The sequence below is a fragment of the Pteropus medius genome, unplaced genomic scaffold (assembly GCF_902729225.1).
Source record: "Pteropus medius unplaced genomic scaffold, Ma_sr-lr_union100, whole genome shotgun sequence".
Lineage (NCBI taxonomy): Eukaryota > Metazoa > Chordata > Mammalia > Chiroptera > Pteropodidae > Pteropus > Pteropus medius.
The window spans coordinates 2,727,000-2,743,217 of NW_024353787.1; the positions used below are offsets into that span (position 1 = coordinate 2,727,000).

At 35.6% G+C, this 16,218-nt stretch overlaps 1 protein-coding gene across 1 annotated transcript in view; it reads right to left on the bottom strand.

Moving 5' to 3' along the window:
* The window catches only part of LOC120593269 (protein argonaute-4), a 28,386-nt gene that overhangs the window by 9,017 nt on the left and 3,151 nt on the right, over positions 1-16,218 (bottom strand). Inside the window, exons 2-15 of the mRNA XM_039851013.1 lie at positions 13,927-14,092; positions 12,424-12,544; positions 11,048-11,229; positions 10,725-10,861; positions 10,493-10,627; positions 9,731-9,818; positions 7,643-7,790; positions 7,247-7,366; positions 6,996-7,124; positions 6,623-6,756; positions 5,325-5,509; positions 4,114-4,273; positions 1,530-1,845; positions 1,263-1,397 (exon numbers count right to left, since the gene is read on the bottom strand). Coding sequence (XP_039706947.1) covers positions 1,263-1,397; positions 1,530-1,845; positions 4,114-4,273; positions 5,325-5,509; positions 6,623-6,756; positions 6,996-7,124; positions 7,247-7,366; positions 7,643-7,790; positions 9,731-9,818; positions 10,493-10,627; positions 10,725-10,861; positions 11,048-11,229; positions 12,424-12,544; positions 13,927-14,092 — 2,156 coding nt within the window. The remainder of the gene's footprint in view (positions 1-1,262; positions 1,398-1,529; positions 1,846-4,113; positions 4,274-5,324; positions 5,510-6,622; positions 6,757-6,995; positions 7,125-7,246; positions 7,367-7,642; positions 7,791-9,730; positions 9,819-10,492; positions 10,628-10,724; positions 10,862-11,047; positions 11,230-12,423; positions 12,545-13,926; positions 14,093-16,218) is intronic.

The window sequence follows — 16,218 nt, forward strand, 5'->3', positions numbered from 1 at the left end:
TGAATTTGTAACATGCTATCATGAAATTACAGCCTCAAAGGCCTGGTGTAGATTTGCTATCATGAATTTGTAACATGGTTGAGATTTGCTATCATGAATTTGAAAACAAATGACTTTTTTCCACAGCCATCTCTACCAGCCTAAATAGAAGCAATGAAAATGGGCAAGTCAACTGGTTCAGAGTTGGAGATTGGCAAGAGGCACTGAAGATGTTGGTAAGTGTCAGGGTGCACAGTAGACCAAGGACTGGAACTGTCAATCTTGAATGGTTAGGAGTGACACTGGATGGTAAAGAACAAAACTATGAGATAGCTTGAGATTTTAGAAAGATAATCCAGGTCTCAAAGCTACGTGGATAGCAAGCTGACAGAGGAATGGAAAGGTGACCATGCAGTTAAGGCGAGGGTGGCAGGATGTTCTGTGCCCGAAGCTCAGGCAAGAGTTCAGAGACTTTGTATTAGCAGAGTCTAAGAAGAACTACTGAGTCAGGGTTTGGGCAATGTGGAAAACAGCACTTTGAATCTGATCTGATTGGAGCCCAACGAGAAAAACCTTAATTCTGCAATGATTCAGAAAACAAAAAGAAACGGCTCAGCCTTGGATTAGAGACAAAAACTAAGGGCGTACTAGAAAATAAGGGAGTGACCCACAAGATTACATGATTAGGCAACAGAGAGAACTGGTCTCCCTGGGGGTAGATCAGGGAGGACCCAGAAAAAATGAAGTAATGTTATCAAAAATATTATAGAAGTAAAGTCATCTGATATCATGTATTTACCTAGTTTATACATAAATATCAGATCATAAACAGATTAAACAAAATGTCTTTTATCAAGTGCTGGGAACTGTACCCCAGATTAACATTTATTTATTAATTTAATCCTTACAACAACTCTGAGATAGGTATTGTTTTTAATACTTTTTACATAATGAGAACATCATGGCTTAGAGAAGTTAAGCAACCTGTCCATGGTTAATAAGTGTGACATCATAAATGTTCAAAATTTGTACCTTAACATCTCCACAGATATAAAATTATTTAGAAGAGAAATTCTTAATACTCTAGAACTGTGCCTCAGACACTAGCAGCAAAAAGTAGCAAATAGCAATTAATTCAGAATTAATCATATGAGATCAACTGTAGTTAGTATATTAGATTATTATTTGTCACTTCTGTTTTTAGAAAAAAAAATCATATGTATGCCCACTTAAAAAAACATTTATCTGCATCAGATAATGAAGCTTATCTTGTGTTTTCTTACCCTTTCTGTTTTATCTGCACAGAAGAGTCGTGTGTGATGTCTTTTCTGTACCACAATGTAGGTTATTCCTGGCCGGTAATCTTCTTCCAAACTAATACATGCCTTTCGAATTGCAATTAGTTCTGGCCAAGCTACCTAGGAGTTAGAAATGGAATGACATTTAACTGAGAACTCACCTAGTATCTCTCAGATCTGATTTATGCAGAGTGGCAGATACCTAGAAGCCCCAAAGGGTAACTATGGGTAACTATGGGATAATGAGAGTACCTGTTTCATTTGTCCCTCGGATACCCCTCCACGGTAATAGATGATCCGTGTGGGTTTGAAGCGTGTGGATTTGTAGAACTGGATCAGCAGCTCTCGAACCATGTTAGTAAGGTCCTGGATTACCTCCTGACTATAGAGGAGCTCCTGAGAGATCTCCTGGCGGGAAGTCTGTACCCGAACGGTGGCACAGTACCGGCTGGGGTGGCCATCCATACTGCCAACGACAGCAGCAATGGAAGGCTTCTTCCCATCTCCTGCAGGAGGGTGTGTGACATCTGCTCCCAGGAAGATGACAGGCTGCTGGAACACGGATGGCCTGCTCAGATTTAAGGAGACATTGCCACTCAGATATACAGATGAAAATATTAGGTTTTAGCAAGCTCATCAGATACAATCACAGATATAATCTTATAAGAAAGAATAAAGACTTGTGCCCATTGAGAGAGAACTCTAAGGCTCAATGAGTATCTGTGGCACCCCGTACAATGAATGTGAATTGACCGCAGAAGTCAAGATGGTTCTTCTGTAATAGTAGGAAGGGAAGAATTAAAAAAGAGGACTCGACTCAAATTTAAAAGGGAAAACTTTTCTAGAACAGGTTTTCTTGGGATCATGGGAATTCTTACAATGGATACTGAATTGCAGAATGTAAATAAAACACCCAATTCTTTTTAAGATGTGAGACGTGAAAAAGAAAAGAGAATCAAGTTTATCTCCTTCCGTTTTATTTTTATCAATAGTACTTAACACTTACACCACATATTTTACTTATTTGCTGTCTTTCCCCCTGAGAATGTAAGCTCCACAGGGCAGGAATTTTGTTTTGTTTTGTCCTGCTCACTGCTTTATCTCTAGTGCCTAGAACACCGCCTGGCTCACAGTTGGCAGTCAATAAATACTTGTTGAAAGAATGAATTCATTTATTTGGCAGTGATTTCTCTGAAGAATCAAGAAGAAAAATATCACGGAAGTCTTGAGTAAATTCTTAAAAGTAAGATTTGGAACTGAATATTGATTCTTAAAGTATAATCTTGGAGGCATCCCAAATATAAAAATCTCATATAACAGGCACTAAAGATGTAATAAGTATCAAAGAATAGGTACCTCCGTGAGGGCAGAGGCTATGTTGTATTTATAAATATCATACAACATAGTCCTGGCACAGAGCAGCACAACAGTGAATGTGTATACCTAACATACATAAATATAACATAATAACAGCTTACATAACTGTGTACCTGCCACTGTCTAAGTACTTTATATATATTAACTCATTTAGTTCTCACAAGAATTCTATGAGGGTGATACAATTATCTTCTCAATTTTCAGATTTAAAAAATGAGGATAAGAGGATAAGGAACTTTCCTAAGATCACATGTCCGTGAAGCAGTAAAGCTGGAATCCAAACCCAGGAAGTCTGACACTGAAGTATGTACTCTAAGCCACTATGCTACACTGTCTCAAATGTTTTGGGTAAAATTAATGATTTCAGACTTTAGGTTAATTTCCCCTATGGCCTGTATACCTCATCTACCGATGTTACAGGAAAGATTTAATTACCTGAAAGTTTCATTCAAGAACAAAAATGAGAATTGTGATATGATTGTCCAAAGGTTAGTCAATTTCACCCTCTTAAGTATGGCAATGACTAATATCACAGCCCTAAATTTAATTTTTCAAAGCCCTTTGGCATAAAACCATCTTAGAGTTAACAAGTCATATTATCTCAATAGATAAGGAAACTACAAATTAATTAAAAGACTGACGACCCAGTCTAAGAAATGGGCAAAGAACTCAACAGGCCTATCACAAAATGGTATGTCCAAATAGTCAATAAGCACATGAAAATGTGCTCAACATGACTGCTGTCAGGGTAGTGCAAATTAAAACATTAATGAGATGCTGTTACCCTCAACCAAAATGGCTAAAAATAAAAAGACTGATACTACCAAGCATTGGTGAGAATATGGAGCAACCAGAACACTCAGCGGAAATGTAAATTAGCACAACCAATTCGGAAAACTATTTGACAGCATTTATTAATGTGAAATGAGAATATGTATTCTCTATTACTCAGCAATTCCACTTCTGGATATGTACCCAAGAGGAAGAGTACGTAAGTCCACCAAAAATGTAGAAGACTTATATAATGAATATACAAGAATATCCTTCAGTGGTAGAGTAGATTAAGATTTTGTGGTACATTCACATAAGAAAATAATATACAACAATAAACTGTTACTTAATACGACATGAATAAATCTCAGAGATGTAACACTGAACAAAAGAAGACAGACACAAAATAGTATATACTATATGCTTCCATTTATATAAAGTTCAAAAACAGGTGATAGAGATTAGAATGGTGGTTACCTTTGGGAGTTATCTATGAGGAAGGGCAAGAAAAAAGCATGATGAGGTACTGGAAATGTTCTATATCTTAACCCAGGTGGTGGCTACATGAGTGTATACACACATAAGAAAAAGCAATTGAGATGCATATTTGAGGTTTGTATGCTTTACTGTAAATTATATAAGTTAGATCTTAGTAAAAAAGTGGGAAAAACAGAGTTCAGAATCTTACCTTTGATGAGGTACAAGCACGTTGTTAATTCCTCCAAGCTTTGCATTAATCTTCAGGCAAAGGTTGGAAAGGGTTTGGGGTGAGGTCTTCACTACATTTTTAACCTGGACACACTGTGTGGCCATACCCAGCAGGGTATCTCCAACACGTTTCACCTCCGCTAAAAAATAAGTTAATCGATTTATAAAAATGTTTAAATATTCTCCTAATTACCATGAATAGAGAAAAAAAATCCACACATTGACATTTACAGAGTTCCTATTATATGGTGTTCACTGTGCTAGATGTTTTTCATGAGTGGTCCTTTCATCTACTACACCTCCAGGACAATTTTTTTTTTTCCAGTTTGGATAGATCCTCCCCCTCCCCTTTTCTTCCCTCCTGCAGGCCTTGAAGCTAGCCCACTTTCTTTATTTTAAGATGCTGTCTGCCACTATTCACTCAGTCCAAGGTTCCTTTTCCTACAGGACCGGCCTGGCAAAGGAATCGATTTCCCCAGCTCTTCTTTCTCACTACACACACCAACTCTTTGAATTTTAAGTTGTTTTCTTCCCCTTTCCCCCACTGTAAACATTAGAGATAAACAGAGGGTAACAAAAGAAGCAAATACAGAGATATTTTATAAAGTTCAAATAGCTGGTCTGTATTCCCAAACCCTTTACTTGGATGATAGCAAAAAGAACTTTGTATCGTTCTTCTTATAGTAGACAGACTAAACAACTCCTTTTCTGGAAGTAGTAGGCTCCCCACTCATCCCTATTCTGATATCCTTATGTGCTTTTAACCAACATTTGAGTTCTACTTGTTTTTAGGACTACAGTAGAATTACACTGTATGCCCCAGTGTAATTCTACTGGGCCCATTCCCACTTCCCCCACATAGGCTGGGTAGGCTACACAGCTGGTTGTGGCCAAGAAGGTGCAGATGTTAAGAACTCTCCAGAGCTCTCTGTTCTCTCTTCCATGGGGCCACATTCCAAACAGCAATTGCTCTGCCAACCTTGGTCCCAGAGTGAAAATGATAAGATAACATGGAATAGAGGCTGCAATCTACACTCAATGGACACAGAGCAGGAGCAAAAAGTAAACCGCTGCTGCTTTGAGACACTGAGAGATTGGGGGTGTTTGTGACTACAGCGTAACCTAACTTGTCCTGACTGTTACATTTACTATTGAAATCATCACTCGTTCAGCATTAAAGGGGTCCCATACCATATACTGGCGTCTTCCCGGGCAAGATAACCACTATTAGCTGTAAGCCCACATATGTCATTTTCAGATGTTTAAACATGGGCTCCACACTGTCTGCACCTTGTGCATACTTGCAGAAACATGGCTGACCCTGGATGGGCATTCCTGCATCCTTAGAGATTTTACGGAGCTGGTCCGTGAAACTCCTGTTAAAATAGAACCAGTGGCACAGTGCTTTCATTTCAGAGTATATTCTTAGCATTTATTTCTCTTAATGATACTTCTCTCAGTTCTGAAAATTCTTAGGTAAAATTAGACACAAACAAATAAACAACAAAAAAGATCTTTTACTGGTTGCCCAAAGTAGACTGGCAGATGTAACACTGCAATTATAATGCAGAAGAATCTATATTATTCAGATATCAGATTATCATTTTGAATTTTTAAATAATTATGCCTCAGCTGGGCCCCAGGGACTTGAATACCATTCCTATCCAAAGATTTTTTTAAACACTCAAGTCAGTAATTCTGGACTGAAGGAAAAAGTAGAGTCAAAATTTCAGGTAATTTTGGTATGCCTTGTAGAAGACTAGCTGGATAAGCTTGCAAGCTTGTGTTCCACTGAGAACACAGATACACACTGTGACAAAATCAATGCATTTAGGATTACGGTCAAATTGGTAACAGATTTGATTCCATAAAATGTCAAAAGAAATCATCACTTCAAAAAAGCAAAATTATGAAATTTTAAACTTTAGAATGACGAAGTTACTTCGATTTATGTATAAAGCTTTCAGAATAGTTTCTTTTGTGCATTTGCCAATATTTTGTAGGATTCTTTTCTTTCATACCAGTTCCGTTTTCCTGCCTTGATTTTCCCACCCTTCTCACTAACTTCCTTTATATTAATAGCTGCATCTGTAAGATATGAACCAATGATCTTAGTCAGTGACCCTGCAGTGAAACACGCTTCCTAGTAAATTATGATGATTAAAAATAAACTAGTTTTTATCTTAGCTGAAAAGATACAATTAATACCAAAGAAAGCTTCACTAAGAACCCAAGAATTTGCCAACTGGCACTGCTTCACCCTTGTTAGTCACAAATTTCTGTTCTAAATCTAAGGAAGCTGAGTTAGATTCTTAATGTAATGCCCAAGTTGGCAATTTACTATACAATACAAGGCCTTTTCCTATAGCCAGATGGTATAACTATAGGAGTCAGGGATTTAGTGCCAGTGCACACAGCACATTCACATAAAGATGGTATTTTCATATCTGTAAGGGATATTACTAAGCTGAAAATATGAAGATACTCACTTTAGTAAATCTTCCCTACATTGTTTCTGAGGCGCAAAACAAGCAACTGCCCAAACTTTAATTTCAATGCCAGCATAAAACTGCTTTCCTCGCATGTCCCAGACACCCTGGTTGGGTGTGGCTACTGTTTTATTCTTTAAAAAAAAAAACACAAAAAAGAAACAAAAGAAAAGAGAAAATACATTACAATCTAAGGCCATTTGAATGTTGATGAGGGGATAAACAGAACTCTATTTGGTATTAGCCAAAAGACAAAGAGCAATAATGAGCAAAACTATGGGTAAATTCACTGTGGTGGTGTAGAAAAGCCCTCAATTATTCAGTTTTTGACTGGTTATTGGAAGAAGCTTGCTGAATAAAAAAAAAAGCTTACCCGGCCTCCGTATTGCAGCATTGGTGCTGGAAGTACCCTGCCTGTGAGCTCTGTCATTTCGTTATGGACAACAATACCAAATTCTTTAAGGTATGGATCAGGTCCACCCACCATGCTGTTACTCTTCACCTAAAGAACAGGAAAGCCTGTATATATAAAAACCAAAGAGTAACTGTGTCCCATCAGGAGTTTCTACTGTTTTGTTTTTTCATCGTAAAGCTAGTTTATCTTAAAGACCATGCCTTACTGACCAGTCTACTGATTTCTTCCTGTCTGTCAGGAGCAGATCTTGCTGTGGCTTTGATCATCGTGGAAGTCTGATTGTCTGTGAGCTTCTTTATACATCGCTGTCCTGCCACTATATTACAGACCTACCAAAAGGCAAAGAGAAATTTGTTTGTGTAATGGGCTTCTCTATCTTAAAACTGCCAAACTTCATCTTACATCTTCCATATCCAAAAAAAAAAAGAAAAAGAAAAAAAGAAAAATGAAAAAAGAAAAAAAGAAAGTTCCATTATACAGTTATCTACCTAAAATATCTTAGAAATTAATACTAAATTCTACCACTAGCTTAGAATACAGCTTTAAAAAAAAAAACTCATTCAAGAAATTGGCAGATGGGCAAAAGAAAATTTAGTTTAGCTTACCTCAAGTGGCAAGTATGTATGCTTTTGTTCTTGTCCCACTTGGAGACAGGGAAGATGGGGGTATTTCAGCTGCAGACTATACTTTTGCTTAAAATATTGAGCTACAGTACATTCCATAGCTTGACCATTTTCTAGCTGTAAAGGAAAACTATAGGAGACAATGTCTTTTTAGAAATTTCAAGTTGTTTTCCTTAAGCAAACAAACAGAAGTCTACTAACATTTTCTACCTTGATGAGTCACTTAAAAAACAAAGGTCAATATTTATTTGAACATTTTCACTTAAGTCATTTTAGTACTTAATCAGAACAGTGCTTCTGTTGGAATTTTCCATGTTTTTTTTAAATCTAGGATGAGAAAAATTTTTAATTAAAGTTTTAAAAGATTTTAAAAGCAGCAGCAGCTACAGAATCATAAAATACAGACTCACTAGAGGTCAGATTTAGAGGCAACAAGACCAAATACATGAAATTGAGACAATGCCAGGGTATTTGGTATAAACTGGGGAGCATGATTTAAGAGACTCTTTATATGGCTCTTGCGGTGGGCAAGTTATCTCAAATATCTGGCACAATACTAACTTTAATCTTTTTTTCTTAACTGTTACAGCTCCAAAAGGTAACAATACAGTATCATTTATGTGATATTTAAATGTATGTGCTTTTAATTTTCATGTAAAAATTATGTAGGTCTATAAGTATAATTATTCTTACAGGGTTATGTAAAGTATTTAAATAATGAAAAAGATACAATTCCTCTTGAAAGAAATGCTAAAATTCTAAATAGTAATTTTATAGGTTTTATAACATTTTTCCCCCCTAGGGAATGAGGTCAATGATATAATATGAATATATGAAATATCATTTTATAACTCTTAAGAAATTCATGTAATGTGTACATGCGTTCAGACTGAAGATTATTCAGATCAGACTGAATTAATATACCACATTTATTCAGAGGTCACCCAAAACTTCAGGTGCTTTTGATACACACTAAAGTTTAAAAATTGAGAACCATAGATCTAAAACAAAGTAAGATTAGAATATAAACAAAAAAAATTAAAAAATTTTAAAAGCCTTCTTAGTAACCAAAATAATGTAAAGTTTTTATATTTAAGTTCATGCTTTTGACTTAGAAGAGGCAATATTTATGTATATGTGAGACATGAATTTAAATAATCTAGATTTTAAGAATAAAAACATATATCTGTTAATTTAACAATCATTTTAATATATACTTTTTCATTAGGCATAGTTCATAATGGATTAGAAGTTGGGTAATTTGAAAAATGAGATTGGGAGTTGAAAACCATGATTTCACTCATGTGGGATATAAAACTCAAAGCAATAAACAAACATGACGAACAAACAGAGACTCATGGACACAGACTGTAGATTAGTGGTTACCAGACGGAAGGGAAGGAGTGGGGAGGTAGACAGGGTTAAAAGAGGTCAAAGACTTGGTGATGGAAGGAAACCTAACTTTGGGGGGTGAACACACAATGCAATATATATATATGACATACTGTTGAATTGTACACTTGAAACTTACTTGATTTTTATTAATGAATGTCACCCCAATAATTTTTAATAAAAAAATAAGAAAAATGAGATTGGGGAAGTGGAAATGAGTGTGTTGCTGGAGGCTGCTGCACACACTGACAGCTGGAAGAAGTGACAGCTAGCTACAAAAGAAGGAATAAAAACCCACACAAAACACAAAGCAATATATATCTTCCCATGACAGCCTTATATGACTTACAGGCCTTAATAGACCCTTTGGGCCATGCATGGAAAATTACAACAGTATAATAAACGATGCTTACAATGATGACTCTGCATCATTATATAAAAGTTGTTCTATGTTTAGCATACTCTGTTTAAGAGGTGAAATTAATTCAAGGCAGGAAATATGTTTTACAAGTATCTATCAAAAACTTTTAAAACATTTTTTAAAGCTTTGGTGCTTAAACATGAAGATGCCAGTGATTTTAAAAATCAAAATATGAGATACCAATTTTTCAAATGATTATAATACCTTTCCCTGTTACTAAAAATGTTTTGGCATCATTTTAGATGTGGTTAACATACGTTTGATGACTGGCTGGCCGTCTAGTCACATTACAAACTCGATATTTTCGTTTCATCTGGCCACAGTGGGTCACTTCAACTTTAAGACCTGAAGTTAAAAAAAAAGTTAAAACATCAGTATTGCCTGAAATCATAGTGACAAAAACAAATTTGAATGTCTTCAAAAAGGCATGACATTGTAAAGTTGCAAGGATATGGGAACAATTTTATCATGTATAGGCAAAAAGCCTCAGCTAAGCAGAAAATATTAGAACCCAGATGACTTAAGATTTGCAACCACTTTAATTTATTACTTCATTCAATAAATATCTATTAAGTATCAGTTATTTTCTGGTGCCTCTTTTTGGGTCTCGAGAAAGCCTTAATGAAGCTTATATTCTAGTGAGAGAAGATAACTAATCACAAGCAAAGAAGAAAAGAAATTCCAAAAGGAAAATAAACTGGTATTATTTTATTAAAATGGAAGTTTTTAAATGAGTAAGGGTAATAGTTACCAAGTACCTGATATATGCTAAATACTGTGATAGAAGCTTTATACATCTAATCGCATTTAATTCTCACAACAATCTTACAAGACACATATTATCCTTACCTTGAAAATGAATAAACTAAAGCTCCCAGTGGTTAAGTAATTTACCCAAGGTTCCACTGATATAACTAGCTGGGATTGGATGGGAAACCCAGGTAAGTTCGACTCCAAGACTATGTTCCTTGCACCATGCTGAAATGCCTCTCCAAGACTATAGTAATGAAAATATCTACCTCTGATTTCTTTGGTAAACTTGACACGCTGAGAGTCTGTTAGAGGTTTGGTCTGTTCATTGATGTTCTGAATGTCTAAAACCTCGCACATGAACTCAATGATAGGCTGAGCCCGGTAGAAAGCAGTTGCAGATACTAACAAACAGAGAGGAAGAATACTTAGCTTCAGGGAAAGGGAAAGGACCGAGAAAAACAACCAAAAGAGTAAACGGTAAAGAGCGTTCCAGCCTACCATCAATATTGAGCATCATATTCCACATAGCAGGTCTCACAGACTGATGAAAGCCAAACCAGACCTCCCTGCCCCCTCCCAGAGGGTGGTAGTAGCCTTCAGGAGGTGAGAAGAAGGAACGGCCCACTGGAGTGTACCTGAAGAAATAAAAGTTTGCATGTTTCACAATAAAAGCTTGAAAAGTCTTTCATTTCGCTCCCAACTTTGCAAACTGAAAGCAAGTATGAACTATGACTAATGCAGAAACCTTTCAATGGCTCCAATGCAAACTATTAAAAACAAGATGGACATCTGTGGCAAAGAATTCCAACTAAGGTACTAACCTCATGGAGGGAAGGTGTCTTGTGATAACATCAAGTGCTTGTACTGAGTCATCTGGGACTTCATTCAAGTGCCCAGCTAATGCTTCTAAAAGCAACTGAAGGCTCACAACTGACACCCACTGAACAGACACCTTAAAGGTTTGGTCTTTACCCTCTCCTGGAAGGGTTACTTCCATATCAACCTATGGAAAAATACATATACATACATATTTATAAAGGCTGAAAGATCCCAGGAATATTCAATACAGTGTATGCATAAAGACATTTAACACTTTCTGTAATTGCAAAACATTGGAAACAACCTACATGTCCATCAATAGGGGAATAATTCAACATCAAATATTATGCAATAGTTTAAAAATAAGGTAGATGCTATAGCATGGATGAACCTTGAAAACTTTATGCTCAATGAAACAAGACAGACACAGAATGACAACTATTGTATGATTGCACTTAGATGAGATACCTAGAATAGTCAAATTCATAGAGATAGAAAGGAGAATAGTGGTTATCAGGGACAGGGGGAGGAGGAAATGGGGGGCTACTGTTCAGTGGGTACAGAGTTTCAGGGTGAGATGATAAAAAGTTCTAGAGATGGATAGTGGTCACAACTGCACAACAATATGAATATACTTAATGCCACTGAACTGTACATTTAAAAGGGGTTAAAATCGTAAATTTTATGTATACCTTACCATGATAAAAAATTTTGAATTAAAAAAATAAGAAGGTAGATTTAAATGTACAGAAATGGAAAGATCTCCCAGACATATTGTTAAATGAAAAAATATATCATAGAACAATATGAAAACAAATAAGAATGTATATAAGCAAATGTACAAATAATTAATGCACATGAAAAGATCTGGAAGGATACATACCAAACTATTAGAGTAGTTTCTTCTGAAAAGAAAAATGGGATTGAGGGGTGCAGACAGTTGGAGAGGCAAGAAATCACAGCATTTCTTGAATGTCTGAATAAGTTTACAATGAGCACATATTTCCATTTTGCTTTCTAATTTTAAAAATAAATATCTTAAAAAGTTATCATGGTATTATCAATATTTTCATAAGTGGGTGTTATATAATATTCTATAATTTATAAAAAATACATTGTTCGGATTCAGATAGTAGATATGTAAAGAAGATTCAGATATGTAAAGAAGACATAACCAACCTAAATGCTAATGCTCATCTCATCTTCAATTATCGATTAACTAAGGGGACAAGAGAATACAGACAGAAAAACAAATCTATCATCACTATGAGAAACAACTAAGAATTGAATTGTTATTAGAAAGGGAAATATTTTTGTCCTATGTAATTACTACTAAATGACCTAAGTCTAATAAATATTTCTTACCGTTAACACTTACCCTATCCCGTCCAATTGGCAGCGGGTGTGCTGTGTACATGTTTCTTTTACCATCGTAGCCAGGCTGCCGATCACCAAATATTTGCATCTTAAAGTGCCGCACCATTGTATCTACCACCTCCCTTAATAATAATGGAGATAGAGGAGGTTAGCTTTGAGAAATAGTGAACATTAAGTAAACTGTCATGATACCCTAATCATCTAAATTTAGTTCAAAATTCCTTGGAAAAAGTAAGGGTTAAGGTGACAACTGATTCAAGTAATTAAAAAAATACTTAACTAAAGAAAGGTAGCAACAAGTGAACAAAAGCAACTACGAGATGATAACAAAAGGGGGGGAATAAAAGGAAAGAGGGGTTAAAATTTATGGCATCCTATCAAACTCCTGCTTTCCAAATTCCTCCCCTATGAAAAACGTACCCTTATAAGAATAACCTCTCTTTGGTATCTATATGTGGCACGTTCACAACTGAATGATAAGTTTGTTAACAAATAAACATCCTTATTCAAGTATACTGGTTTTGGAAAAGAGAGTGGGCAGAAATTCAGAAATCTGAGCATCAATAAATCTAAGATGTATTATACTCAAAGGAATAAGTCAACTCCTTTGACTACTGCTGGCAATTTATTATTCTGCATACTTGTTTTATTCTAAAAGTGCTCCCAAGCAGAGAAGGGAATGTTGTAAAATATCCTCATAAAGATTACCAATGTAGTTTCTTTCTTTTTAGAATGAGAACCTTTCTCTCAATCTAGCATACATAACTTAAGTGTTCTTGCCGATATGCCAGATCACACTGTATGCAGGCCCTGTGAGATTCTGGAATGCTAGAGTCAATGAAAAGTCAGCTGCTCTGTCTTACCAATGTTAGTGATAGCAAGAGCATCCTAGAGAAGCAAGAATCTTAATATTAAAGACTGCGTGACTATGATAGTGTGGAGACAGAGGAAAGGAAAGTAGGTGTTCTTAGCATACTGTAATAATATTTGCTATAGGGCTGTCTTCACACTTGGTAAATTCCTGTCATACAGACCACAATTCTTAAATCATCTCATCCAGATCCCTCTTGGATAACGCTAGAATTAAATAGAGTTTCTCACTCAGCTTACTTTTTTCAATACTCCAAGATGATTCTTCTGTCTTTACATTTAGATTTTTCTCATGTCCAATACCAACATTTAACAATAAAAATTGAATTTTTAGATAGTTCTATTTCCCATAGGCACTAATGTAAAATATAAATTTCTGCTACTGTTGGACAACAAAAGAGTGACCTTTCTTCTTCCTTCAATAAGTATTTACTGATTGAACAACAATGTACTCATCATTCTGTTAGAATCTTTGGAGGATAATCAAGTATTAGGCAGCAAATGTGGATCCACACACTGATCATCTTAGCAAAAAACAAAGCCTACATGTTGAAAGAATTGAGAACAGTATGATACATAATAAATAAATTACATGCATTTAAATACATAGAAGTCTATTCTTTCTAATCCTTACCTGTTGACTCTACGAGGCCGTTTTTCTGGTTTAATATCCACATCATAGTGATATACATCTATTTTAGGAATTTGAACCTGAAAATGATTGGCTAACAGTCGAATTGGTTTTCCAACAGTGCCAAGGCCAGGACGACGAGGTGGCTGAAACAGGCTGGTTGGAGGTCCTGAAGAGATTGAAAGATATTCGGTGTGCTAATTGGTCATAAAGGATAATATTCCCTTCATGATGATGATAATAATGATGATGATGTTGATGATAGTCACAATTATTGAGATCTTATTATTCATTAAACATACTCTGATATAGAGAATTTGGGGTATCTTTTGACCTAAGGTTCCCTAAATTTCTAATATTTTACCATGTTGCTATTATTTTAAGTATAGGGAACATCAAAATTAGATAGTATGTAGGTTAGTGAAGAAAACCTTTTATGAGTATCATTAGATCTATAGCTAGGCTTACAAAATTATATGCATTTATAATTTTTAAATTTATAAAACCATCTCTAGACTCTGGGGGCCATCATTGTGTTCAGGATGGAGATGATCCATTAATCTTCTAAAAATTACCCTGCATTATTATGGTTTATACAGATAGGAGATTACACAGCAGTTATATTTATCAATTTACTTGCTAATTTAGATAGTGAAACAGTACTAATAATGCTAAGCTTTCTTGTTTATGGTCTGATAGGTTTATAATCTGGACAATCTGATATTTCCTGATCATAAGGTCTAGTTTATTTATTCGACAAACACTTATTCGTTAACTACATATCTAACTTGCACTGTGGACTCAGGGAAAAGGCAGAGCCTCTGCCTTCAAGGACTTACAGTCTAGACCAGTGGTTCTCAAGCTGGGAGTCAGTTCCCCCATAAGACATTTGACAAATGTCTGCAGACATTTTTTTGTCAGGGATACAGCTAAACATCTTACAATGCACAGGACATTTACCTAACTTATTTCCCCCAGAACTAACACAGACACACACACACACACACACTCTCTCTCTCTCTCTCTCTCTCTCTCTCTCTAGTCGCTCTCTCCCCTCTCTAGTCTCTATCTCTCTCTCTAAAATCATATATCTATCAACATTCAGCAGAAAAATATTAGAGGAAACACAATCTGGGAAATATTGTCAAAAAATCTTACTCCTTTCTCATGGACACTAGCCTAAAAAATAAATATCTTTTCTGCTGTGAATAGGTGTTCAGTAAAATGGGCTGGGATTACAATGGAAAGTTGCATCTGGTTCTTTATTGCAATGGCATTTTGCCAAGAACAAAGTCAATCCACTAAAGAAAATTTTGAAGCAAGAAGCTGTTCTGGTCCAACATCACCTAGGAAAATCGAAGCAAACACTTCAATTAAATTTGTGTTGACAGATCACCATATATTAATTCTTAAAGTACTGAAAACCTTTTCACATATTAAATATTGTTCATTCTTCCCCTAAATTCTACTCATCCTTTAAAACTCAGGTCAGGTGTGACTTCCTTGGAAAACCTTTCCAGAATATCTCAGACTGAAGGATGTATCCTTCATCCATTGGGAATCTGTGTTCCCAAGACCCTTTGTATAATGGAGCACTTGGTACAAGTATGTAGAAATAACTTGTTAAATTACTGCCTTCTCCACTAGACTGTAAACTCTTAGAAGACATGGATCTCCAGTTCATTGTTATCTCAAGACCTAATTCAATGACCAGCATACTGCAGAAATTCAATAAATATTGAACTGAACTCTACCAATAATCTTTGTAGCAGTTCCGAATAGAAACTAAACAGAAACCCAGCCATTCCTAAAACCCAGTAATTGACATTTATTTTTCATTAAAGCAAAAGCACATAATTTATACTAAATTGATGCCAAAGGGACAGAGGCTGAGGGAATAAAAGAAAAGGGATTAAGAAGCAGAGAAAAGCAAATAGCATGTTTCTATGGCAAGAGTGGAAACTCAGGTGAGTGATCGTTTCTTTTAATAAGTTTAGAATGTAAATGTCTAATCACTATACTGTACACAGGAAACTAATATGAAATAATATTGAATGTCAACTAATTGAAAATTTATTTTAAAAACTTTATTCTAAAATTTTCCATTCCAAAAGCTTGTTTCTTTGAGTTTAGCAAACCACTTACAAAGAAATAAAGCACAGCGGCCGAAGCTCGGAAGCCAAACTGCCTGGGTTTCAATCCTAGTTTACCACTTCCTAACTGCATGGCCTTGGACCAGTTCTTAGCCTCCCTATGCCTCAGTTTTCTTATCTATAAAATGGGGGATATGTGGTA